The 26407-nt window shown below is 51.3% G+C and overlaps 1 protein-coding gene across 28 annotated transcripts in view; it reads right to left on the bottom strand.

Annotated features, from left to right (window-relative positions):
- LRP8 (LDL receptor related protein 8) overlaps positions 1-26407 on the bottom strand; it is an 81291-nt gene that overhangs the window by 14646 nt on the left and 40238 nt on the right. For 5 of the 28 annotated variants that reach the window (XR_012419993.1, XM_015435661.4, XM_074006284.1 and 2 more), the window contains exons 4-14: positions 20323-20451; positions 16449-16835; positions 15389-15511; positions 12372-12410; positions 10994-11113; positions 10795-10920; positions 6254-6428; positions 3968-4195; positions 2252-2370; positions 1874-2013; positions 271-412 (exon numbers count right to left, since the gene is read on the bottom strand). Coding sequence is in view for 27 of the 28 variants with exons in the window: in XM_015435661.4 (XP_015291147.2) it covers positions 271-412; positions 1874-2013; positions 2252-2370; positions 3968-4195; positions 6254-6428; positions 10795-10920; positions 10994-11113; positions 12372-12410; positions 15389-15511; positions 16449-16835; positions 20323-20451 (1728 nt within the window). In the remaining variant the exon portion in view is untranslated. Of the gene's footprint in view, positions 1-270; positions 413-1015; positions 1594-1873; positions 2014-2251; positions 2371-3967; positions 4196-6253; positions 6429-10794; positions 10921-10993; positions 11131-12371; positions 12411-14450; positions 14572-15388; positions 15512-16448; positions 16836-20322; positions 20452-26407 lie in introns of those variants that run through there. The other 23 variants (XM_005543324.5, XM_005543325.5, XM_074006287.1 and 20 more) reach the window with 12 other exon arrangements.

Here is a 26407-nt window from a genome sequence, read left to right as displayed (position 1 = left end):
TCCTCAACTGTTAGAAGAGTAATACCCACACTTTGTAGGATTGGCAAAAACAGGACATTTATGTATTAATTTATACCCAGCCTTATTTCACAAAGAACTTGAGGTAAAATGAGACAAAATATATGATGAAAAAGTACTCTACCAACAAGAGGGATTGTTGTTATTATTTCTGGGGTTGCTGAGTTGTGACCTGAATGTGAACACAGCCTGCCTGGTGAAAGGAGAGGACACAGACAGGGGACCTGGGACCTAGGACCAGAGACAGCTCACCTCTTGGCTGCTTCAGCTCATGGAAGATGACAATGTCATGTGGGTTATTGAGGTTCTCAGCCAGGATGGAGATTTCCAGGCCATTGAGCCGATTTGCACTGAAAATGGCCTCGTTCTCCAGGTCTGTCCAGAACACCTTGTCCTGTGGGGTATAGATGCAGAGAATGGGAGGCCTGGGGTCTAAATCCATGACCGCAGTCTGAGGGGTTGGCCCCAAACCATAGTCACGAGAACTGCCCTGAAATCTCCCCTGATCTGTCCTGTCCATGGATTCACGGTGGGGCTCTCAGTCTCTAATCTGTGATACACCTCTCCTGGTTCCCTTCTATCTTAGAGGATTATTCGGTGATTCTGTGCTTTGAACTGACAGCCACAATATTACTCATTCATGCTGAACTAAGCCTGCTTGCTAGAGCCCAGCAGAAACCCAAGGTTAAATCTCTATAGCATTATCATTACTGGGGCCTGGGACCAAGATTGGAAGGGATGTGTGAGCTATGAGGGTTATGCCCTGCTGGGCTTCCTGTAGCCTCTGGATATCCACATGAGTCCACATGGTTAGTCCATATAAGCCTAGATGTGCATCTGTCAGTAAATCCACATGTACAGGTACAACTGTGCATCCTCATACAAAGATCTAAACACATACCCAATGTTCATCCACACACAAAAAGCTACATTTGCCCCTAAATATGCAGTCTAAATACATCTTAGTATATGTATGTATACACATAGGCACCAGCACTTAGAGGAACACACACCTTTATTCTGATGCATTTATATTTACCCATGCACATACACATACTTTACAAGTACATGCCATGTATATACACAAGCACATACACTTGTGCCCCAATACACCTGTCCTTTAAAGCAGGGGCTGGACTTAGAGGTGGAGCTTTGCCCACAACTTCAGAGCAGTGCTGAGTAACTTTGCTGCAAGCAAATCCTGCCAATGCCCACCACAGATCATCATCCCCTTGCTTTCCCTCCCCTTGGTGGTGGAGTTAGTTTTGGGGAAGAGGTGAATGTGAGAGACCTTGGTTGGTTCTGGCTTCTTCATTTCCAGAGAAGAAAAGTCATTAGGATCATGGCACAGGAGAGTCTTGGCTCCTCGCTTTCCCGGGAGCTTCTTCAGACTAGGATAGTGTCTGATTCACTTCCATGACCCCAGGGTCTGGCAGAGGTCAATAAAAGTGTGCAGAGCTGAACAGCATTTCTCAGGCCATTTCATCCAGTAAATGATTCTAAGGATAGGTATGTTCCTTCTTCCTTTCCTCCCTTTACTGGGTACCTTTTGTATATGGGTTACAGTGCTGGGTGCTGAGGGCATAGAGAGGAAACATACACGCCTAGCAACTCACCTGTGAGAAGTGCTCTGAGAGAGGGGTCTTGGGAAGACAGCATGGGAAAGGCTGCCAGGTGGAGAGTGGGCTGCAGAGCCTTTGTGTGCAGGCAGCTCACAGATTGTATACAAACAAATCAGTTGGTTTCCCTGTTCCTGTTTTCATTTGAACAAGTCTCAGGGACTCATCCTATTTGAACAAGCATTTTCTAGGCTTCAGCTTCCTAGTGGGCCCATGCCTCTCCTTACAGCACTCACCTCAAACACGGCTATCCCAAAAGGGTGGCTCAGGAAGTCAGTGGAGGAGATCAGCATCTTTCTGTTGCCTCCACTGAAATCAATGCTGGACAGTTGGTGTAGCTTGGAGTCTACCCAGTACAAGCGTTGGCTCAGCAGATCTTGGGAAGGAAGCAGGATCAGGTCTTGAACCTGGGACCCCAATGTGGAGCTCTGTTCCTTTGTACCCCTCCCTGCCCACATTTCTAGGCCTCACACTGAGGCCAGCCTAGGGCAACCATCAGGAAACAAAGTCATTGGCACCATGAGAGGACCCAGAAACAAGACTTATGAAGTTCCAGACAGTGATCAGGACAAGGCACTAGAATAGGCCCCCAACCCAGGAAAGGCAAGGCTCACCCAGGGTGATTCCGTTGGGCCATTCAATATTGTCTGACACTAGTGTTTGCCGGTCCACACCGTTGAGCCCAGATTTCTCAATCTTGGCCTGGTTCCCCCAGTCAGACCAATACATGAACCTAAAAGACAAAATAACTCAATTTGGCTTCTTGTTGGGGACATGACTGGGGTAGTCTGAGTCACAAGAGCTCAATAACCCATTGAATAGTTGAGGGTTATGTTTAGTAGGGACTGAGAAGACCTCTAAAGTTCTTTTGAACCATCAAATCTTAGAATTAGCAGGCACTTTAGCCTTCACCTCATTTGAGAACTTGAGGAAAACTGTATTCTCCGAGATTGCACCCAGACTCAGCTAAATAGCCTGTGACCCCATCTCTCCCACTTCTGGCAGTGCTAACTGGAGCCTTAGGGTGTCAGTGTGGGGAAGGCCCTAGTAAACCCTCTCTTTTCTGGTTTCAGAGGACAAAGTGGATGAGCTTCCTAACTCAGGTAACCCTCCCTGCTTCTGTCTCCTCAGGCCTACTAGGGCGGGTAGCAGCCCACTGTTACTAATCCAAGGTAGTAAATTAGACCTTACCCACTCCTTTGTAAATAGTCCCTTTATTAACCCTCCTCCAATTATCTTGAGTATGCAGTGGGTTTCCTGCTGGGACCCTGACAGATCCACAATGGATTGGGGTTGGGCTGGGTGTAACTCTATGATGTGAGGGACAGGATGTGGCAGGTGCAACACAAGGTCTGCATGAGAACAGATAGAGAACAAGGTTGAAGAGAGGGTGAGAGGAGAGGCTCCATATCCATCAGAGTGCCTAGTTCTGTGCTGGGAGCACGTGACCTATGCTTAGTGAATGGCAGCTATCAGTCACTTCCCAAGGCCTCACATAACCTCCCATGTGGTACTCCCCTCACCAGCTGCCCTTGCTCGAAGAAGAGGGTTTTCTTATCCCTGTTTAACAAGGAAACAGCAGTAGAAGCAGATGTTGATTCTGGTAAACTTAACATGATACAACACTAAAAAAACCATCTCAAGATATCCCCACTGAGGGAGAGAGGGAGTCCTGTTCTGTTCAGAATCCCTAACTCCCAAAATTGGAGGCCACAGCAGGGCAGCCTTGGTGGTGAGGGCCCAGAGACCATAGGCAACAGGGGTGGGGATGGAGGTGGGCAGTCTGAAGCAGAACAGACCAGTGATCTTGGTCCTCAAATCTTGCTGGCTGTCCCACAGGGCAGGGAATAGACATGTTTTATGTAACTCCAGAGGCCAATGGAGGAAGTTGTAGGGAGATAGATTTGGGATTATGAGGGGAAAATACCCACTTTCTAATGGGCAGAGCTGCCCCACAGTGAAACAGGCCCTATGGGAAGTAATGAGCTACCTGTCTTTGGAAATATGTGAGCAGCTGCCAGATGCCCACCTACAGCAGCCTGAGGAAAGGCTTCCTCCCCCAGGAGCTTCTATCAGGCCATCTCTAGAGCCCTGCTCTGCTCTGAGACACTCCAATTCTACAATATAATGAGTGGGTGGGAGAGTCCAGGGAGAGCTTTGGTGACCAATGCCCAGAGAACCTTGGTTGGGGATTAACAAGACTTTCTTCCCCATGGCCTGTGTCTGAGTGGGCCAGAGCTTTCTAGAGCCCTCAAGATAGCTCTTGTGACAGACACAAGAAGACTGAGCACCTATGGTGGGAGAATGGGAAGTTAAGTTGAGACACTCACCCTTGAAGGGGGTCAACAGCGATGGCCCGGGGTTCACTGAGGTTACGGCTGAAGAGAGTGCATCGGCGGCCACCATCAACTGTGGCCACTGAGATGGTCTTATTGCCCGAGTCGGTCCAGTAGATGTGCTTGTGGACCCAGTCCACCGCCAGGCCCTCTGGAGAGTGCAGCTGCTCGTCAATGAGGACCTCCTGCTCTTTCGGGTCACTGGCCTTGTCCATGTAGGCACTTAAGAGAAAACAGAGATGACCATGGGGCAGATATTCCACCCATGGGCCTATCTGGAGCTACCTGTGCACCCTTCCCCTCTGTCTCTTCCATCTGGGCCATGGCAATAGATTTTTAGAGGAATGTGGATAATTTCCACTCTACACATTCCCTGGGGTACCAGGCTAGGGGTACAGACTTACATGGGCCACAGTCTCTGGCTTTCTAAGGTGGGGCTGCCCCACAGCTCTGCCCATTAGAGTGAGCCAGATATAATACAATGTGATTATGGAAAGCATTAGAGGCTATGGCAGCAGAGGCATGGAGACTACGTCATCCCAGAGGGTGGGAGAAGGCTTATAGTTGAGTCCTGAAGGACAAGTTCACCAGGAGCACAAATTCACCAGGACAGAAAGCCGTTAGGGAAAAAGAAAGGCTTGTGCAAATGGCCAGGGTGAGTCTGCTCTGGAACAGTGAGACACTTAGGGGAGCTACTTATGTGGGTGTCAGACTGCAAGCAGGTATAGGCGAGAACCCCATCCTGATGGGCTTTGAGTAGCATGCCAAGGAATTAGGATTTATCCCCAGTGGTAACTGGACAGGCCAGAGGACATAGTCCAATAAGCATGTTAGTTCACTATGGCATCTATGGAGTGGGTGGGTTGGAAGGAGAGGGAATGAAGCAGGGAAACTGATTAGGAGGACGTTACAGCATCCGAGTGGGAGATTAAGAGAGTCTGAAGAATGACCGTGCCCATGAGAATGGAGAGAAGGGCTAAGAATACAGTAGACACTCAGGAGGCAACATTAGCAGGACTTTCTTTCCCAAATGCTGTTTCCCCAAAGGTTTTCTTCTTCTTGCTCTCTCTCTGGGTGATTAGTTCCTTAGTGTCCATTGCCATCAATAACTAAGTCTCTAATCCCAACAGCTCTCTTACAATCCAGACTGCAAAGCCAACTAGCTCCCCTTGGATGTCCCATGGACACCTTGAACTCAATATATCCAAAACTGTTCATCCCCATTCCCCTCCCCTCGGCCAACCAGATGATCCAACCCCTGAGCCCTGATCCTCCTCCACTGCTTCACACATCAGAGAACAGCACCACCATTCATGAAACCTCCCAAGCCAAAAACCTGGAACTCCCAAAATTCACTCTGAAGGAGTAAATTTCCTCCTTCAGCCCCAAATCCTGCCTCTTTCAGTTACAACTCTTGGACAGGCATTGTTCTAGTTATGTTTTTGGGTGTGTGTGAACTGAGTGTCTGTGTGTTGCGGGGAGGCAGGAATCTAGTTGTCAGTGAGTGGCACTTGCTATATTTGCTTCCATCCACTCATCCACCCATCTATCCATCATTCTTTCATCAGTGACTCAGTGTCTACCCAGCCCCTGGTCATTGGCACTCCTGCCAAGTGGATCTCAGGACAAAGAAAGGACATGACTGCCTAAAGGGGTCCCAGACATGCAGGGAGGCAGGCTGCTGGCAGCTGAGAAAGTCCTAGGAGAGAACCTCCTCCAGTGTGTGAAGAGCTTCGCCAAGTCAGGTCCACTGACTGTGGCATCAAAGACACAGTGAAAAGCTGGCCTTGGGGTGATGCCATCCGGGAAGGCATGCCAGATCAGATGCCCAGGTGGGTTCAGAGGCCTCCTCTGTACTTTCTCATGATCATCACAAATGGATGTCACTGTGTTGTGACTGGGATCCTCTGGGCAGGGACCAGGTCTAAGTCCCCAGGGTCCAGTACGCAGGGATGTGAGCTGTTTGGAAAGTCCTCCCCAAAGCCAGGATTTCTTCCTTTCTGCCCTGGCCAAACAGTTCCTGTGTCTTGTGCTTCCATATTAGGCCTCCAGAGGTCAGACAAATCCCAAGTGTTTGGGGCTCAAAGCTGCTAACCCAAGGGAGCTCTCAGCCTACTCTAGCCCCAGTAAATTCCCAGAAGTTCCATATCCACTGTGATCCTGCATCTCTTCCCAAGCCCCAACTCTGTCCTGAGGCAGAGGCCACTACTCCCTTCCTCATCTGTCACTACCCCTTACCCCCATTCTTCAGGCCTTGCTGCAGAGGATGTGGCCGCTCACCTATAGATCTTACGGTAGGAGAGGTCACACCAGTAGATGCGATTGGTGGCAACTTCCACATCTAGTGCCACGACATTCTTGAGCATGGGGATGAGGCGTGAATAGTTCCGCTTCACCAGGTCGATCCTCCGCACCTCATGCCGGTTGGTGAAGATTAGGGATGGGCTCTTGCCAGCTGCCATGCAGGGAGGTTGAAAGAGAAAGAATCAGTGCAAAAGGCAGGGAGCCTGGAGACCAAGACTCTGCCACTGGCTTGCTGGGCGACACACCCATTTTCCTTAAAATAGTAGTGACAATTCCTACTTTACAGGTTGCAGGAGCAGATGAAATAATGAGTACAGAAATCTGAAGATGTAGAGCACCATGCATAGCAGGAGGATTTTTATTCTTTTTATTAGATACAAACTTCTCCAAAATATTTTATGGCTACCCATTTTCTCCTTAGGTCTGCACTGAAAGCCTTCCACAGTGTGACCCCAAGTTCCCTGTGCAGCCTCATTACTTGCCCTTCCAACATAGCTTGATTCCAGCTACCAGATACCATTACCTAGCCATGGATGGGCTTCCTGCCTCAGGGCCTTTGCTCAGGTTGTCCCTTCCACCTACCATGTATTTCTTTCCAGCAACTACCACCTTCTCTGCTTGGGCCCTGCTGCTGTGGTTCAAGAAGGAACTACCTGAGCAAGTAAGTGTCTTAGAATGATAACTAGGGGCTGGGCACAGTGGCTCACACCTGTAATCTCAGCACTTTGGGAGGCTGAGGCTGGCACATCACTTGAGGCCAGGAGTTTGAGACTAGCCTGGGCAATATGGCAAAATCCCATCTCTAAGAAAAAAAAAAATTAGCTGGGCATGGTGGCACACACCTGTAGTCCCAGCTACTCAGGAGGCTGAAGTGGGAGAATCATTTGAGCCCAGGAGGTCAAGGCTGCAGTGAGCCATGATTGTGCCACGCACTCCAGCCTGGGTGAGAGAGACCCTGTCTCAAAGGAAAAAAAAAGATAACTCAGGATAGAAAGTGTTGGGGACATAGCAAGAGATGAGCTTCAGAGATTGGCAGGGGCCAGATCACAAAGGGTCCTGTGAGCTGGGTGAGTTTGTTCTCTAACCTGAGCCAATGGCAGAGATGGGACATATATGATATACAGCACAGATTATATATATGCAGTAGAGACAACATATAACTGCTCATATATGCACAAAGCCTGTTTTTTTTCTTAGATTTAGGGTTAGATTTTAAGATGATAAACAAGTGACCTAGACTTTCCTGGCTACTCCATATGGGAGGTCACTGTCCCACAGGCCTCTGAGGGCCTAGCACCAGCTCCCATAGGCTGTTTCTAGATGTATTGGGTCACTCTCAGGCACCAACACTGTCTGAGGGGCTGCTCCTAGTAACACCTGCCCCTCAAGCTCCTTGTGCCTCCTTCTCTTGTTTTCCAGCTGACACTTCTGCCAGCCACCAGTCCCTATCACTGTGCATCTTTGCCAAGCTAATGTGCTCCCTGGAGGATGGGACCAGCACAGAGTCATGTAGGGCCTGGGGCTGGTGTGTGACCTGTGTGTAGTGATGGAGACTAATTCAAAGCAGGGTGGGAGTGAGACAGAAGTGTGGTACAAATAGAGAGCATGGAGAATGGGCTGAAGGTGCAGGAAGAGGCAAGGATGAAAGCTGAGTTCCAGGCCAGCTCTGCCACTGACAAGCTGTGATTTCCCTCACACCAAAATGACAGCAATGATACTTCACCTCCCTGAAGGCAGGAGCCAGGTTAAAGGGGCATGTTGGAGTGATTTTAAATGATAGCTGTGACTGTGACAGGAACCCCGTGTGTTTATGATTTGAGATTTTATGTAATTGCACTTGAAATATTCATGTGTGTGGATTTTGTATATGAATGGGTAGTTGCGTGTTGTCTCCAGTGCATGTACATAATCTGTGTCATGTATTAAATGTGTTCTATATGGGGGCAAGAACAGGTTACATGTTATATGTGATATACTAATGTATGTGTTACATATTGTACAGTTTGGGTGGTTTACTTTTTGGGTTTATGGGCTACCTGTCAGTATTATGGCTGCTGTATTGTTATAATTTATATGTTGTATATTATATTTAACTTGCATATGAACTGCAGACTCATATATCCAACTGCCTTCTCAATATCTCTATTTGGACACCTAACCAGTTTTCTTAAACTTAACATGTCCAAAACAGCCTAAGATTACTCCAAACCTGCTTCCCTCACTGTCTTTCCCAAGCCTATATGTAGCAATCTTATTGTTTCAGTTGCTGTAACACTTTTTTTTCCAGATTCCACATTCAATTCATAAGCAAATCCTGTTGGCTGGCCTTTGCACTATATCTGCAGTCTGTCCACTTCTCATTATTCCCGTAGTAATAATGTGGGAATAAGGGTTCAGCCACCATCACCTCGCTTCTGGATTATTGCAATGACCTCTTAAGTGGTTTCCCTGCCTCCTCCCTTGTCCTCTACAGTCTGTTCTCAACACTGCAGTCAGAAGGACCTTCTTAAAATGTCACGCCATGTCCCTTCCCTACTCCGAGCCCTCAATGGCTTCCCCCTAGTTGGAGTGAAATCCAGAGTTGGCTCTTACGATGGTCTAGAAGGCCCTTTGGGCTGCCCCAAGCTACCTCTCTGGCTTCATCTCTTCCTAGTTTCCTTGCTCCAACTGTACCAGCTTCCTTGCTCTTCCTTGAACATATTAGGCATGCTCCTGCATTAGGGCTTTTGCAGTTTCTGTCTCTTCAGCCTGAAATGCTTGTTCCTACAGATAACTGCATGGTAGCTCACTCCCCTCACTCCCCACTTTTTGTTTTTTAGAAAAGGTCTCACTCTGTCACCCAGGCTGGAGTGCAGTGGCATCATAACTCACTGCAACCTCAAACTCCTGGGCTCAAGAGATCTTCCTGCCTCAGCCTCCTGAGTAGCTTGGGAATATAGGTGCATGGTACTATACCTGGCTAATGTTTAAATTTTTTTAAGATATGGGGTCTTGCTACGTTGCCCAGTATTGAACTCCTGGCCTCAAGTGATCTTCCTGCCTAGGCCTCCCAAAGTGTTGGGATTACAAGCGTAAGCCACCACACCTGCCCCCCCTTCATCTTCTTTACTCAAATACCTTCTCAGTGAGGGCTTCCCTGACCATTCCATTTAAAACTAGAACCCCCTGCTCACCTGGACTTCCCTAGTCCCATTCTCTACTTTCTATTTCTCCTTAGCCCTTATTGCCATCTGCCATGCACTATATTTTATTTATTTACCTGATTTCTAGCCTGGCTCACCCATTAGAATATAAGTCCCTTGAGGGCAGACAGGGATTTGCATCCATTTTGTTTACTGCTGAATTCCCAGTGTCTACTACAATGTTAGCTGTTCACTATAAACAACTGAATACAATGAATTAATTCTGCTGGCTGAATTGATCAATGTGTAGGTCTGCCCAGGTCGTGCTCTTTGTATAGACTCCCTATGCTGTGTGTGTAGTCTCTGTGTGGTTCAATTTTGTGTCTATATATTCTGCTGTATGAGTGTCATCTCTGTGGGCTGTATTAGGTGGCTCTATACAGTGTCTGTGTGGGTGTTAGTGTGCAGTGCATTGTGTGTGTGATGTACATGTACACTTTTGAGCACTGTACGTGCAACTGTTAGAGTAGGCAGACATCTGGACATGAGTAGAAGGGGGAGTCCCTGAGAAAAGGGAAGCCTAGAAAATCTCACACCTAGAGACCACCCAAAACATGCATGCTAGATATGAGCAGAGAGGAGGGGAAATACCTGTGCAGAAAGGAACGCCCTTTAAGATGCCCAGTAACTGCTCACTCTGCAGTTCACCCATCAGAATGTAGCTAGCCGTATGCTGAGGAGGAAGGGGAGGGCAAAGGGGAAATTCCTAAGAAATATGCAGGCCTAATAAGATTTGACTGCTATACAACCTTCCTGGGGTGGTGGTAATGAGTGATGCCGCCATTAGGTAGTATTTGTGCCCAGAGCTGGGCATGCACACGAGCTAATAGTAAGGGAGGTCCCACAAGCCTGGGTGGAAACTAGGTGAGGAACAGGCAGGGACTGAAAGCAGGAATGGGAAAACTAGACAAAGAAAAAGGCAGAGATTTAGGAGAGAGACAGGAACTTCAAGAAAAAGACCCAATGCAGAACTCTCAGGGCTGCCACCAGTTCATTCTCTTTCAGCAGCCTGCCCCACTCTGCCTCACCTTTCAGAGTGCACTGTCCCTTTAAAGAAACACGGCTATTGCTGCTGTTCCCAGTTGGGTCAGCCCACTCCTGTCTTGGACTGTACTCTTATCTCCTTAATAAACCTTTGGCTTATGTTACTAATTGTCTCTTGGCTGAATTCTTTCTCCCAAGCTAGACAAGGGACCGAAGATTCCTGTGCTTCTCAGTAACACAAACTGCCTTCTTGTGTGTGCGCACATGTACACATCCACTCCTCACATGTGGAAGCATGCTGCTTCCTATATCCCTTTCAGAGCTGCCCCTCTGCCCTTGGGGTGTCCGTACCAGCAGCCTTGCAGTTCTTGGTCAGCAGGTCCATCTCATAGCCAGGGTAGCACTCGCACTTAAAATAGCCCTTGTAATTGACACAGATCTGGCTGCAGGCATCTGGGTCCTTGCATTCATCAATGTCTGTGGGGAGGAGCAGGGGTCAGAACTGGCAGGAGGATCTGCTTCTGCTTGGGGGTGTGGGAGAAGGTCTCACCGCCACAGGTCTTCTGGTCCAGGAGCTGGAAGCCTGCTGGGCACGTGCATTCAAAGCCAATCTTGAGGTCAGTGCAGATGTGTGAACAGCCGCCATTGTTGTGCAGACACTCGTTTAGCCCTGGGGAGGGACATGGACTCCTGAAGGTCCAGGAGCCCAGGAGGAGTGGGGGCAGGGAAGGGGTGGGACCTAGAGCAGAAGCAGAGCCTAGGGCAGTGGGACTCCCACAGAGGCAGGAGGGCTCCACAACCTCACTGAGCCTCAGCCTCATCTACCAGGTGTTCTGGGCAGGAGGTGGCACAGAGAGGGCAGGTCCCTACTCAAGGCCAGACACAGAGACAGGGTAGAGTGGAACCAGAACTCAGGTCCCCGGCCTCCCAGCTGGGGCTCTGTCCACCACCAAGCTGGAGGCAGCTAGGCCTTCCCCAGTGGCCCAAGGTCTTTCCTTTCACAAACATGTTTCTTGCAGTGCCTCCTTCCTTGTGACCTCAGAGTTGAAGGGGCCTGTATGTGTCACATCCAACCCTCAGGATACCCTAAGAATCCCTTCCAAAATGCTCCACTTCAATATCTCCAACCTCAGGGAGCCCACTTCCCTCCTGAGGCAGCCGGCTCCACTGTGGACCAGCACTGCCTGCTGAGGCTTCTGCTTCTGCTCCCAGCTCTGCTGTGTGGGGTTAGCCAGGGTGCACAGGCTCCCTCAGAGCCTCCTTAAAGCACTGATATCTGGTCTCCTGCCATCTGGGTGCCTTTCTCTGGACTCACTCCATCTGTTGATGTCCCTCTCTGGACAGGGCCCAGAGCTAGTTTGTCACCCAGAAGGAACCTGAACAACACAGGATGCCCCCTAATGTGCTTGTGGTTACTTAAGACTCCTGGGCCTTTTTTTTTTACATGGAGCCATTGCTAAATCAATTCTCTCCTATCATGAACTAATATGATGGGATTTTTCAACTCCTCTCCTCTCAGCACATGTCCCTGTTCCTCCATCTTGTCATGGGCCTGGTCCCAGGATTACCACCTGCTCCAAGAGGTGAAGGGATGCCCGGAGATCATCTGTTCTGGCTCCCCATCCTCCACTCCCTCACTACCTTCTGGCAAGGTCTTAGGGGAGGTCAGGGAGTCCAGGACCAATGCTCTCACAGCATATCCTGAGCTTTAGAGTCACAGAAGGTTAATTCCACAAGCCAAGGGGAGGTGCCGCACCCCTCTGCCCCCCAGGCTCATGCACTGCCACTCCAGCCAAGCCAAGCAGTGCTGAGCTAAGCCAGCCATGGCCATGCATGTAGCTGGTCTGAGCTGCCCACCCCAGGCCATGCACAGCTATGGGGTGCCCCCACTTCCAGCCTGAGCCATGCTTAGGGAATAACCCCTTTACCCCTGGGCCTCCTCCTGTTTCCCAGGAATGTTGGCGGAACTGAAAGAACAAGACCACAGCAACCCCATGACTGGGAGACCCATGGATGACTCAGCCAGACCCAGCCCTGGGAAGCCCCAGACCTTTGGAGGTGGGCTGAGCCATGGCAGCTCCCACCTCCAGGAATTTTTCAGTCGCTCGGAGCCCTCCCTGACCTCTCCTTTCCTGTGTTATTCCCTGAGCACCATCCATTCATCTGTCCTCCCACTCACCCACTGCCCCTATCATGCATCCACTCGCCTCCTTCCTCTCCTTTTGCAGGTAGCAGCAACCCAACAATTCTATTTACTGAGCACTTGATGAAGTGGCATGTGTAGGTGGGATGGCCCTGAAAGGGGAAAGGGGAAAGGAGAGAGCTCAAAGTGACTGGCTTCTGATGAAGGAAGGCACAGTGTCCTCCAGGGCTCAGGTAGGTGAGGGGAAGAGAAAGGAGAGCAGGTCTGCCCCTGTAGCCTTTACCCAAATGCCTGCAGGGAAGTCTCCAGTCCTTCTTCATTCTACCTAGCATGGGTGTGATTCCGCTGGGGAGCCAGGAGAGGAGGGGGATGAGGTAGAGTGGTGCAGAGAGGCCAGAGTAGTATTTGCAGCTTCCTTCCATGGAAGGAAGAAGTGGTGTCACTGCACACACCTACATGCACACACCTGCATGCGCACAACTGCATGCACACATACCAACTTATGTGCAGAGCACAGACAGTCCCATGGACTCCATAAATACATTCACACATACTTGGGGTCACACACGTAGATGCATGAATGCAGTTCCCCTGCTTTACTCAGAGAAGAAGACATGGATACAGACACCGGCCTCTCACCAACACAGAGACAGAGGCCACACGCAGACACAAGCTCGTGTGTACATACTCCTCTTTGGTGTGTCATGCAAATGACGGGAGAGAAGAGAGGGTTTAGTAGGATAGTAGTCCCTGGCTACTCCAAGTCTGGGTGTTGGGGGAGCTAGGCTTAGTAGCTCTGGCTTCCCTGTCTCTTTTTCCACAAGTTCCTTCTTCTGGGACTTCTCTTGGCAGGGCCTGGAGGCAGAGGGAGTGTCTGCCTCCTGCCAGCTCAGGTAGAAGCTGAGTCACTTTCATTCAGCTACTCTTCCTTTCACAATCAGTTTTTTAATCTTCAAAAGGGGGAGGAAATATGCTTTTCCTGGGAAGCTCCAGAGGATGAACCTCCTCTAAGCGCCCAGGAGGGAGGTGCTGAGGAAACAGTCTGCCAGGAGGCAGGAGAGGGAGGGACTGACCTAGGCTCTGTCCTCCCAGGGCTTCTCTGTCAAATCTCCCTCAAGCCCTGACCTGGGAACAGTAAAAAAAAAAAAAAACTCATGAACCTTCCTGGAGTCCACACTGGGTTTCCAGCATGTTCTCTGGGATGCTCACTCTACCTAGAGCCTGGAGCCTCTGTTCTTTCTAGCCTGAAACCCACCCTGACAGCTGTAGCCGACATCAGGGCAGCCGCTTCCATCCAGGTCTCGCTTTAGTCTGGCCTACAAGTCTGGTCTCTCCATCAGGTCCGAACTCCTCAGGGCTTAGGATGATGCCAGCTCCTGCTGCAAGGCCTGCCCTACTCCCACGCAGGTATGGCCTGAGCAGTGGCCCTGGGATGTGCTTCAACTGACTGCCTGCCTGCTGTGCCCACCTCTTCCTCTGCTGGGTCTTCTGCAAGGGGCTAGAAGACCTCAGAGCCCAGGGCCCTGGCTAGGTCAGCAGGGCAGGAACACCGAGGATGAGAGAAAGTTCCAGAAGGTCTCAGAGGTCTGAACGGGGAAGGAATGAGGAGAGGCCAAGTTTGTGAGAGAAAACGTAATTTTTTAGTACCTGGGATGGACAAGCTCTTAGCACTTTGTAGAGATGTAGACCAGAGGCCTGGGGGTGAAAAGCCCCATGTGAAGCCATAGGACAGCACATGAGTCCAAAGAGAGGGTCAGAGCAGAAATTGTCAGGGCAGGGGGCACTGGAGGGCCTCGAGCCCAGATACCAGGAGAGGGTTGGCAGGAGACTGAGTCCAGCCAGTGGGCATAGACAGGCACTGCACCACACTTTCAGAAGCTCATCTGACCAATCCCGGCAGTCCCTCTGCACATCACACACTTTCCTGCCGTCCACGCGCTCGCCACTCTTACACTGAAATCTGCGGGGACCCTCACAAGGTGACTCTGTTGGGCTGGACAAGAGAGTGGACAGTGCCTGTGAGACCTTGGACAAGAAGGGCTGGGCTGGGCTGGGGCCCACAGGAGGCAAGTAGAGCTCTAGTTCTAACCCCTCACAGGTCTCTGGAGGGTGGCCCAGGATAGACAGGTAAATCCAGGACCTGAGGAAGCTCTGCTCACAGGACAGGATCCCAGGGATGATTAGGAGGCTAAGCCTCATGTAGCTGGGCAGGGCTGTGGGGATCTGCATCTCATCTTGCAGAACTCAGGTCTTGGGAGGGACCAGGCAGCAGCTCTAGAGAGACCTTAGAGGCTGGACTGACCATCTGCTGGGGGGACCTTTGCCCCATGGACCCCAGAGAGGGGAAGTTGCCACACTGCCCAACCTGTTATCCATTCCCCCAGATGACTAGTGAAGGAGGGTCCCTGCTCCTGCAGAGGGCAGGTGGGGGCCAGAAGAACCATCTGAGAATTAAAGGGGGTGCCTGGGGAGCAAGACTCAGCCTCTGCTCAGCCTCGGAACTAGTGAGGGAAGCCACTCAGCAGCTGGGACCTGGACAAGTGGTGGGGGCTGGACTTCCCAAATGCCCTGTCATGTAGCCCTAGGCGTCTTTCAGCTTTGACAAAGTCCTTACAAATCCAATTCTGGTGCCACTAGGACCCCATGGGAAGGGAGTCAGGTGATTTAGGGGCAAGTGGTGCTTTGGGGGAAAATGCTTCTTGGAGACCAAGGGAAAACTCCTCCCAACTCTGCTCTCTGGAGAGTCACCAGAGCCCAGGGCATCCTCACAGAAGATGTGTTCTGTGCCCTGATCACACGCACCCTGTAGGCAGCCAGCTTCATCACTCCCATCCGGACAGTCCTGCTCCTGGTTGCAGCGCTTGATTGCAAGGACACATGTCCCATCCCCACACTGGAACTCGTTCCCATGGCAGGTGCCCAGTGCTGCCAGGAGAGGGCAAGGGGAGAGGATCAGAGTCAGTGTGGTGCTAAGACAGTTTCCCCACCACCCCCATCCCCATGCCATAGCCACCCCTGGCAAAAACCGAACCAGTGGCTGAACTTAGGAGTCCTCAAAGGACACCTGGCCAAGGCACCTCAGTGTACAGATGGGGAGACTGAAGCTCAGAGAGGGGGAAGGCCTTGCCCAGGGTCACACAGCACTCTGGCTGGCAGATTCAGGACTAAACCCAGGTCTCTTGTTTCCCTGTCCCTGCCTCTCTCCAGGGCCACTCCTCAGAACAGACACACGGCCTTCATTTGAGTCTTGGTGCTCATTACTTAATGACTTCATCCATTTGGCAAACCTTCCTGTGCCAGGTGCTGTGCTGGGAGGGGTGGAAGTGGGGGTGGGAGCCCAGAGACTCCTGAGAGCCTCATCATCCTCTAGGAGCTCAGGGTGCAGAGCGGGGCTGAGGAATGCTCAGATGGGGACATAAGTGTGAGATGAGCTGTAAGAGAAGGCTGCTGGAGACCTGCCCGGCAGAGGGACCCAGCCCAGCTGGGAAGGTCAGATGAGTCTAGGCCAGGCCTTGAGGAATGAGCAGGCCTAGCGGGTAAAGAGATGGGAGGAGCTCCTGAGCCTGCCAGGTTTCTGGGTAGAGGGGTTGCAGGATGGGGGTGGGAAGTACAAGTGGCAGGGCTCACAGCAGGGACACAGGTACCAGTGGAGGCTTCTGGAGTTAAACCTGAGCTCCGCAGCCAGGCAGTTGCATGAACTCAAACAAGTCACTTCACTTCTCCCAGACTCGGTCTCCTCTGTAGTAAACCCAGGTAATGTATTCAGGTAAGGCAATGAAAGGAAGCCTGCACCTGGCGGATCGGGATCGGGTAGCGGATCCGCAATCCCTGGGCGGGGCTGGGCGGTATGGAGGGGGCTTACGGCAGTCGGCCTCGTCGGATTTGTCTTTGCAGTCGCGGTCGCCGTCGCAGCGCCAGCCCAGGTGCACGCACTCGCCGCTGCGGCAGGCGAACTGGGCGGCGGTGGCGCAGGCGGCGGGCGCGGACGTGGCCCCGGGGCCCGGGCGGCCGCAGAGCTCGGCTGCCTCGTCCGAGCGGTCCTCGCAGTCAAACTGGCGGTCGCAGACCCAGCGCTCCGGGATGCAGGCGCCACCGCCATCGCGGCCGCAGCGGAACTCGCGGGGCCCGCAGGCCGGGTCTGCACAGCCGCGCTCATCGCTGCCGTCACCGCAGTCGTCGTCGCCGTCGCACACGAACACGGCGGCCAGGCACGAGCGGTTGCCGCACTGGAACTCGTGCGGGGCGCACACTGCGCGGGACAGAGAGCAGGTCGGCCCGCCGACCCCCTCCCCGGCTGACCTGGGGCCCCGCTGGTCCGGCTACAGGGGTTCCGACCCTCACCCGGGGGCCAGATCAAGTCCCTTTTGGGGGCTGAATGGTGGACGTACAGTTAGGCACAGCGAAGGCGGGCTTCCAACACGGACATGCTAGGTGACAGGCAACACACCTGCCCTTCGTGAGCCCCCCAGGCCTCACTGGGTAAATGAGCATGAGCATGGTGGAACAAGGAGGGGCATTCTGAAACCTTACAGCACTGCCTGTCTTGAAGGACCTTGTGATGGGCCCAGGACATGATCTGTTAAATGACACTGACCCTTCCAGGGACCAGGGTCTGGGGTTGGCTCTTCATAGCATAGCGATGCATAGCATAACCTGCACTGTTCCACCTGAGTCCCTTGGCCTGGTATCCAAGGCGTCTCTTGGGTCAGTACTGTGGCTCCATCACCTCACTCCTGAATGTTCACAGCTCCGGCCATGCTAGACCGTTTGCTGGGCCCAGTGCATAGGCTCCCACCTCCAAGTCTTTGCTCAAGTTGCTCCATCTACTGGGAACCTACTTCTTGCCCACCACTGTCTCTACATTTTGCAATGATGAGTTCTCATCTTCCAAGGGCCCAAATTCCACCTCTTCCGTGACACCCTGGTGTTTCCCTGCTTGGGAAATCTCTGCCTCTGCCCTTGTTTCTGAGCCCCTCAGTCGCGCAGGTGTCTGAGTTTCATGTCCTTTTCCATCTGCCCCATGAATCCACACTGCCTAGGGGCGTCCCTCCTTTGTCCTGAGGGCCTGGTACAGAGCTCCCTGCAGTGAGTGGGTGTGGAGTGGATGGAACTGGTCTGGCCCAGGTATGAGGTGTAATTATGGGATGTGCAGTAAATAAGCGTCATAGCTCTGCCTGGGGCTCTGGGCTTCTCTCTGATAAGCTAGTCTGAGCTCAGCGGCTGGGATGAACTTAGAGACCAGCCAGCCCTATTGCCAGATGGGGAAACTGAGGCCCAGAGAGAGGAGCAGCTTGCCCAGGGTCACACAGTCCATGACAACAAGAGAACCAGAACTCAGGTTTGGGGCTTTTCTTTCCTACTCTGTCTCCTCCTTTTGGCTTTTCTGGTTTTCTCCTCCCTTCCTGGAGTTTTTCCAGCAGTTTTTCAGGGCAGTGACCTCCTCACTTCCCTCCCTCCTGTGTGTCCACACACAGGCCAAGACCTGGCCCTGGGGGGCCCTGGTGAGGCATGGCTGTGGCCAAAGGTGATGTGGTGGTGGCAGCACCAGATCTTTCCACGTGGGGGCGCCCAGAGTCTGTGTTTTCATTTTCTGATGGAAAAATGTGAATTTTCATTGTTATTGAAGATAAAGAGTGATGTCTTCAGTTTCACCAGGTAGGTAGCTCGTGTCATGCGTTTCTGACAGCTCTACCAAGTGTCTGACAGTTGCGTTTTTTTTTCCCCTCCGAGACTTTTGAGACACTGCGGCATTAGCGGAAAAAGCACATGCTGCCAGTGCCACTGCCCCTCAAGATTACACTGACACCTAGATGAGCTCCCTTCCTGCCTGTCCCCACCCAGCTTGTGCATGTGCAGGGAGGGCGGACTCACTGCTTTCTGGGAGTTCCAATGGGAAGTGCTTTTTTTTTTTAAAATTTTCTTTTTTGAGACGGAGTCTCGCTCTGTCACCTAGGCTGGAGTGCAGTGGTATGCTCTCAGCTACTGCCACCCTGCCTCCTGGGTTCAAGTGATTCTCCTGCCTCAGCCTCCCGAGTAGCTGTTACTACAGGCACGTGCCACCATGCTCAGCTAAATTCTTTTTCTGTATTTTTAGTAGAGGTGGAGTTTCACCCTGTTAGCCAGGATAGTCTCAATCTCCTGACCTCATGATCCACCTGCCTCAGCCTCCCGAAGTGCTGGGATTACAGGCATGAGCCACCACGCCCAGCCCTATTTTTTAATTTTACTTGAAGATTTTGATGGCAAGGAAGTGCTCCTTCATACTGAGTTTTCTCTGAGGTTTTGGAGCCAACAGTAACTTTAAGATCCATATTCTCAGGCCTACATAGCCCCAGAGACCCTACTCCTAGCATTCACAAATGGAAGAAGCTCAGAGAGATGAGGGGTGGGAGGACTCTTTCTCCTCTGCCTAGGAGAGTGGGAGCTGTAGCACAGAAGCCCAGTAAGACCTGACACCCCTGTCTCCCATAATTAATGGGGAATGTTCCTATTCCAACATGCCCTAGTTGGAGAAGCTCCCATCCCTTGCAGTAGCGGCCTTCATATTGGAGGAATCATCTGATTATGGGGGTTGGTAAAGAGGAAAGAGGATTCTCATTGGCCAGTGAGTCCCAGCAAAATTATCACAGCTGAGGAAGTGAGCCAGTGCCATCACTGGGACTTTGAAACTACTGTTCCCAGCCAGGATCTCCCTCCATACCCAGATGCTTCCTGCTTCAGACACATCAAATTCCAGACTTAGAATCTTAAAGTGCGACTACTCAGACACCTCTGGAGGAGATGGCATTTTCCCTGGGCCAGGAAAGATGGATAGGATGCAAATATAGAGGCTGGCAGAGGGGACTAGGCAGCAGTGACAGGCAAGTGCCTGGCAAGCCCTCCAGGGTGACCGCCCATATCTCAGCCCAGCCGCACAGCCCAGTAGCGACAGCCAGTCTGTCTCCCCCATTAATCATGTGTTCCCGGAGGGACGACTGTGTAGGATTCACCTCACTGTCCCTTTCAGAGCCTGGCTTCAGGCCTGGCACACAGTAGGTGCCCCTCGAATTGAAAAAGTAAGGCCTGGCCATGCTCCTCACTGGCCCAGGCCCTGCTGGCCTGCTCCCTGGGAAGGAGATAATCCTGTGTTTGAAGCTCAGTGATGTGGAACTGTCCCAGTGGCCGCTTCCATCTGTCCCTGCCGAGGCTGCTGAGAATATCTTCTCTGCCCTGTGACGTTTGTGCTCAAATCTGATATTTCAGCAACAGTCGTCCTTGACACCTCAGGAATCCGTCCCCCTCCCCCCAGCACTGCTGGCACTCTGGCTCAGGCCACCACCATTTCTCCATACAGTACCCTCCCTGGTCCCCCTGCCCTTGCTCGAAGATTGGCAGACTTGTGGGATGGATGAGCAGATGTCAGACATGGCAAAAAAGCTCATGGGCTTTGCTGTCCAGTCCTGAATCTGAATCTTGGTTTCATCACTCAGCCCTGGGTACTTTTCCTCCCTTGTCTGAGCCTCAGTTTCCTCACCTATAAAATGGGGATGATAATGGCTGCTCATGAGGTGCTTGTGAAGATGAAAGAAGACAGTGTCTCCATAGTGTCTAGCCATTACTAATGTCCTGATCATTATCCTTTCCTCTCCACCTACCAAGCCCCACGGGGAACTGGGCCCCTCCCCAGAAGTGGCTGTCACTCCCTGAGGCTGCCTGACCATGCTTGGCAGACCCTGGGGATCTGACCCCAGACTCACAGGTAACACAGCCGGCCTCATCCGCTCCACCCTCGCAGTCCTTCTCCCCGTCGCAGCGCCATGAGGCAGGTACACACTTGTGGCTGGTGGGTCCACAGCTCAGCTTCTCTGCAGGACACACCTGCTTGGCTGTGGAGACAGACGTCCATGCATAGCTTAGCCAAGGGGGACACAGGGCATGGTGCCAACCAGTCCTACCACCCTGTTCCAGCCACCTGGTCCAAGGCCCTAGGAGTCCATCAGGGCTCTCCTGGCCCATGTCTCAGTGTCATCAGCTGAGAAGAAGCCTCTGTTTGTCCCAGGAGTTTCCAAATCCTAAATCTGACCCCGCCACTTCTCTACAGAACATCTTTCATGGCCCCCTGGTCCCTGGCCCTCAAGTTTCTCTTTAATCCATTGACTCCTGCCTGCCTCTCCTGGCCACACCTCCCATCCCTCCAAACCTCCACTTTAAGTTCCGGCAACATGGAGCCACCATGCCCTGCACTCGTCTCTGTCATTTCCCAGCTGTGTGCTCTTAGGTGAGATATGTCCCAGCTGGGCCTCAGTTTGCCTTCCAGATCAGTGACTCCATGATTGGAACCTGTAAATTTAGAGGGTTCACCAAGGCCCCAACGGCTCCAATCGGCCCGCCTCTAAGCCCCCTCCCCGAGTGATGGTGCTGAGCCTGCTGCTGAGAACAGCTGCTGCATAGCAGGGCCCAGCGGGACTGCATAGCTATAATTACTGCAGCCGCAATCAGAGGCTGACTCAATCAGGGGCCTGAAGCCCCAGGGTTGAATCTCAATTTGGAAGAAAGAATGAGAACCCTATTCAAGGCTGGGGACAGCTCTTATCATGAGTTTCTGCCGGACCCATGTGACAGGCTCAGCCAAGGCAGATGCATCTCAGACCTCCGTGGTTGGCTCCCTACAGCCTTCCAGAGTGTGCAGGAGGCCCGATTTCTGTGGTCTCTAGGATGTGCCAGGCATGGTGCTAGACGCTTCCATTTAATTTTCACAATAAGCCAGCAGGGTGAGAGGATTATGTGCTGGCCTCCAACATGGAGGTGGAGAACATGGGCTCTGGAATCTGGCTGCCTGGGTTCAAATCCTAGTTCACTCACTCACTGACTATGTGACCTTGGCCAACAATCCTTATCTCTGTGCCAATAAAGTGGGGATAATACTATCCCTCATAGGATTGTTATGATGACTAAGTTAATGTCTGTAAAGCAAGCACCTAGAAGAATACCCAGCCCAGTGCTTACTAAATGTTACCTATTATGATTATCCACACATAACAGATGACTCTGAATTTTGCTTATTCATGGAGTATTTGAGCACTGCTGTGTGACAAACATGGTGGTAAGCACTAAGTTCTGGTCACAGAGCTGGTAAAGAACAGCGTTAGGATTGACTGAAAGTCAGCTGTGTCTGATGCCGGAGACCTGGCACAATCCATTTCCCCCCGGAGGCAGTGGGCTACTCATGCCTCACCCTCCATTTTGCTCTCTGATCTCAGACCAGTTTCTCCTCTTCCTATTTCTATAGCTGGGATGAGAGACCACAAGGGATATAGAAAAGGGCACAGATGAGTTGAGGAGGGGGGCAGATATCTGCATCAAGGTCCCCAGACACCACTACTGCCATGGGAGAAGAGTACCTTAGGCCTCTGAAAGTGAGGTCCCCAAGGTTATCCCTAGGAATGTTTTCATGAGTACAGGGCAATTCCTTGGGAAGGCAGGATTCCTGGGATTCGTTTTCACAGAAACTTCCCTTGCTCGAGGATTGGCAAACTTGTGGGATGGATGAGCAAAGAACTGTCAGGTTGAGCTCTGGAAAGTACTGGCACTCAAAGGCCTCTTATAAAGGCCACCTTGGGGCTGCAGTGCAGGGTGCTGAAGGGAAACTGGGAGTTGGGAGATGGGGTCCTTCCAGGGTACCTCTATCACCAACACTGCAGGACCCCAGGTAAGCACCTCCCCTCTGGGCCCCACTGGAACACAGGAAGCTGAAGCTGACCAGTGCTTCGCTGGGGGTCCTCTCATCAAAGGATGGGGGATGAGGGAGCTACTGAAAGTGCAGGTTCCTGGCCTCAGCTCATACCGGCTGAATCTAGACTTCTAGGGCAGAGCCTAGGGATCTGCATTTTCGTAACTCCTCACCAAAACCCAGGTGATTCCCATGCACCTCCATTTGGGAACCCCTGGGTTGCAAGCATAAAAGACACGGGATGTTTCATCTCTTTTCAATTCACTACCATAAAAGCGATACAGATGTTCCATATGCTTGCAAGCCCCTAAGACAGCAATGGGAAGGAAGGTCAAAGCAACTACTTATCCCTAAGCCAGGCCTCAGGAAACAGAACCTCTCAAGGAAGTAGGAGGGGACTCCCAGTTTTTGAACACCTACATTGTGTCAGGCTACGGTGTGTCAGGCTACGTTGTGTCAGGCTGCTCTGTGATGAGAATTTTATATGTTTTCATTTCATTCTGTCATGGTCTGATCATCAGTATCCCCTGAAAATCCATGTTGGAACTTAATCCTCAATGTGATAGCATTAAGAGGTGAGGCCTTTAGGAGGTGATTAAGCCATAATGGTACAGCTCTCATTAATGAGATTAGTACCCTTAGAAAAGAGGCCAGGGGGAGCCTCCTTGCCCCTTCCACCATGTGAGGATGAAGCAAGGAGGTGCCGTCTATGAGGAATGGGCCCTCACCAGACACTGAAACTGCCGGTGCCTTGATCTTGGTCTTCCTAGCCTCCAGAACTGTGAGCAATAAATGTCTGTTGTAAGGTAAGCAGGCCCTGTGGGCTGCCAGTGCAAATTCCAGGGGTGCCATTTACAAAGGTCGCCACATAAGTGGCATACCCAGAGTACAGCAGGGCAGCAGTCCTGCAGGTAAGCACTCCATTTTATAGATGAGGAAACTGAGGCTCAGCGAGACCAAGTAACTGGCCCAAAGGTGCACAGCAGGCGAGAGACCGAGCCTGGGTTCCTATGACTAGAGCCTTGCCTGTCCATCAAACCCTACATGCTCCAAAACTATCCCCAAACTCTCCTCCCAAAAGCCCAGGTGACTGAAAGGGCCCTTGGCTGTATGCTTCACCTCCAGGGGCCTGGGTTCTAGAGACCCCAGTGCAGCAAGCAGCTGCTTGAACTTTTAATGAATATTTATATAGTTAATTGCATAACCTTTCAGCAAGGACAATGATTAAACAATCTGTCTGCTTCCTTTCTTTATAATTAATAAGACATTTGCTGTGTCCCTAAATAGACAGCTCTAATTATAGGCTCTCGAGGATTCAGCAGTGCCTGATAACAGCCCTCCACCCTCAAAGAGCCAAGGCTTTTGGAATGCAGGACTTGAGAGACCTCAGAGGTCACATTGATGAACACGCTTGGAGTGGCAGGAGACCAAGGCCCAGAGAGGGGAAGGGACCTGCCTAGGGTCACACAGCTACTGGCAGTTGGGTATTCCAATTCCTGTCTCTCCTGGAACCTCAGTCTCTCCTGTGTTGTAGCTTTCCCCCAAAGGTAGGACTGGAGCCTGGCTCACAGGGTCCTATGTCAGGCCTCTCCACTCCACAGTCCTGGGAAGTTGGTCTGGGTAATTACTGACACATGGTATCACCCTATGAGTGGATATTATTACCTCTATTTTATGAATGAAGAAAGTAAAGCCCAGAGAGAGTAAGTTGTTTGTTCAAAGTCTAGTGGTGAGAGGCAGATCTGGACTTCCATCCCAGGTCCAAACACACTGCTTAACTTACTGCACCTAATGACTGCACAAGAGAAAAGCAGATCCTGTTGGTCTCCCTGGCACCTCTGGCCTGGAGAGAGGTCACTGGAGGAAGGGGGCTCACTGAGCCTCTGGGCAGGTTCTGCACGATGGCCATCTGATGTCCACTCTCAGGACAACTGAAGCCCAAGGGCTCCCAGCAGCATGATGTAGGAGAAAGAGCCTGAGTTTTAGAGACACACAGACCTGGGCCCAAATTTCATTTACTAATACTAAGGTCCTTAGGCAACTTACTGAACCTCTCTGCACTCTGGCTCCCCTCATCTGAAAATGGGGTTGAATAATCTCCTAGGGTTAGTGGATGGCTTAAATGAGGAAACATGGAAATCCCTACACTCAGAGCCTAGAACAAACTAGGAGCTCAGAAAACACTTGCCCTTGTTTAATTTCATGAAGTGCAAATGCCAATGGCTGGGGAGGGGCCTGGTGTCACCACTGGGGAATGCACATTATGAGTCCACATGGTCCACCACGATGCAGACCCCATCCCAGGATAGCCACTCCCTCTGTGACAGATGCCCCCTGAGGGGACCATATGCCTTTGGCCTGCTCTCCAAGTACCCTAGGTTCTGAGAGGCAGGAATGAAGAATCCCACTGTCTCCCAGACAACAGGAACCCTCCAAAGCTGGCAAGGGGGCTTTTCATGAAACTCTGTATCCTGTAGTGACTCAAGGCATTTAAAGGCATTTAAATTCCCAGAGAATCCTGCCCCAGAAATTCAAATCCATTGGTACTTTCTCCAATTCATAAATTCACAAATTAACAAAAAGGGAAATGTCTGTTAAATTAAAGAATGAAAGTACTTGGCGGCTGCTTATTGAGGGAGCACATCTATAGTGTCAACCCACGTGAGTTTTAGGGGCAGATAACCTCCAAATGGGGACTGCCAGCTCTAAGGGACCAGAGGCTCGGGTGGTGAGAACTGCTAGTGTCACTCAGTACAGCTCCTGCCACAGGAAGCACAGCATGGGGCCACCCAAGGTGCAGGACGAGGAGTAACACCAAGTTCCTTCGGTTGAGGCCAGGCAAAATGCTGCTAGCTGGGTCAGTCTCTAACTTACTGAGTGAGCTCAGAAAATCTCTGGGCCTCCATATTCTGATCTGTAATAGGAAGATAATCCTGGTTAATCATAGAGGCCCCCCTTCCAGGTGGAAAGGTTCTAAGATGCATGAAAAAGCTTCCATATTCAAATAAATAGCATCCAGAACTATAACTCACCTTGAACCATCCTTCCCTCCCCCACCCTCACCCCTCCCAACAGACGCTTGAAGGTGGGTCAGAAGCCATCCCCAATCAAGTGAGCTATAATTAGAGCTGAAATGCTATTGCCACTAGGCAAATGTTCTGGGCTTTTCCATTGTGAGTCCTCGCTACATTTGAAGGTACAGAACCCAGAACCAGAGGGAAACAGCTGGGAGAAACCCCAGCCAGCTAGGGTCAGACAATATAATGGGGGAAAACACAAGAATTGGGACCTTCTCTCAAATCCCTTTCCCGCTCAGTGCAAACCCCTTCACTGACACTGTTTTAATACTATAAGAATCTAACATCTTAATATCTAACAAACTGTTGTGTTGGGGAGAGAGGGCTTGCAGCCAAAATATAATAATACAAATAACACTGCCATTTACTCCAGCAATGACACTTGCATTCTTTCATTTGATTCTCACAATCCCTCTAAGGCAGGTCCATCACCACATTTTACAGATGAATAAACTGAGGCTCAGGATGACTGGGCAGCTTGCCTGAGATCTGACAGGTTAAAAGACCTGAACCCAACTATATCCGATTCCAAACTCACTACACTTTACTGCCTATAATCTTTCTTTTAGGGGTAGGGAATGGGGCTCCATCCTGGGAGCTGGCACGGCCCCAGGAACCTGGTAGGCCGTGGAGGTTGCTATGGCAACACCAATTAAATGGATAGTAGGTTGGCTGCTAGGTTCTCATTCAGTTGGGAAGGAGTGAGCAAGCCTGCTATCAGGTCCTGCTGCCCCAAATTCTGCCTGACCCTGACTGGCGCTCCCACCCTGGCCAGCTTCCTCCAGGCAGTCTTCTGCCTTGCCTCCACCCGACCAATGTAATACAGGAAGTGGGCATCATGGCTCTTGCACCCCAGCTAGCACAAGCGAGGGAGAAAAGGGGTCTCGGAATACTAAGAGTTTAGGAATCTAGGAATGGAGAAGATTCTGGAATCCTGGAATGTTACTGATCAGGACCCAGAGGGAGGTGGGAAGGTATGCAGGGCTTCACGGTGAGTAGCTGGGAGAACCCACAGGAGAGCTGGGCTTCTGTCTC

Source organism: Macaca fascicularis, chromosome 1, assembly GCF_037993035.2.
Source record: "Macaca fascicularis isolate 582-1 chromosome 1, T2T-MFA8v1.1".
In the NCBI taxonomy this organism is placed as follows: domain Eukaryota; kingdom Metazoa; phylum Chordata; class Mammalia; order Primates; family Cercopithecidae; genus Macaca; species Macaca fascicularis.
The sequence above is the reverse complement of the archived record's forward strand: the minus strand, read 5'-3'. Positions and strand labels throughout refer to the sequence as shown.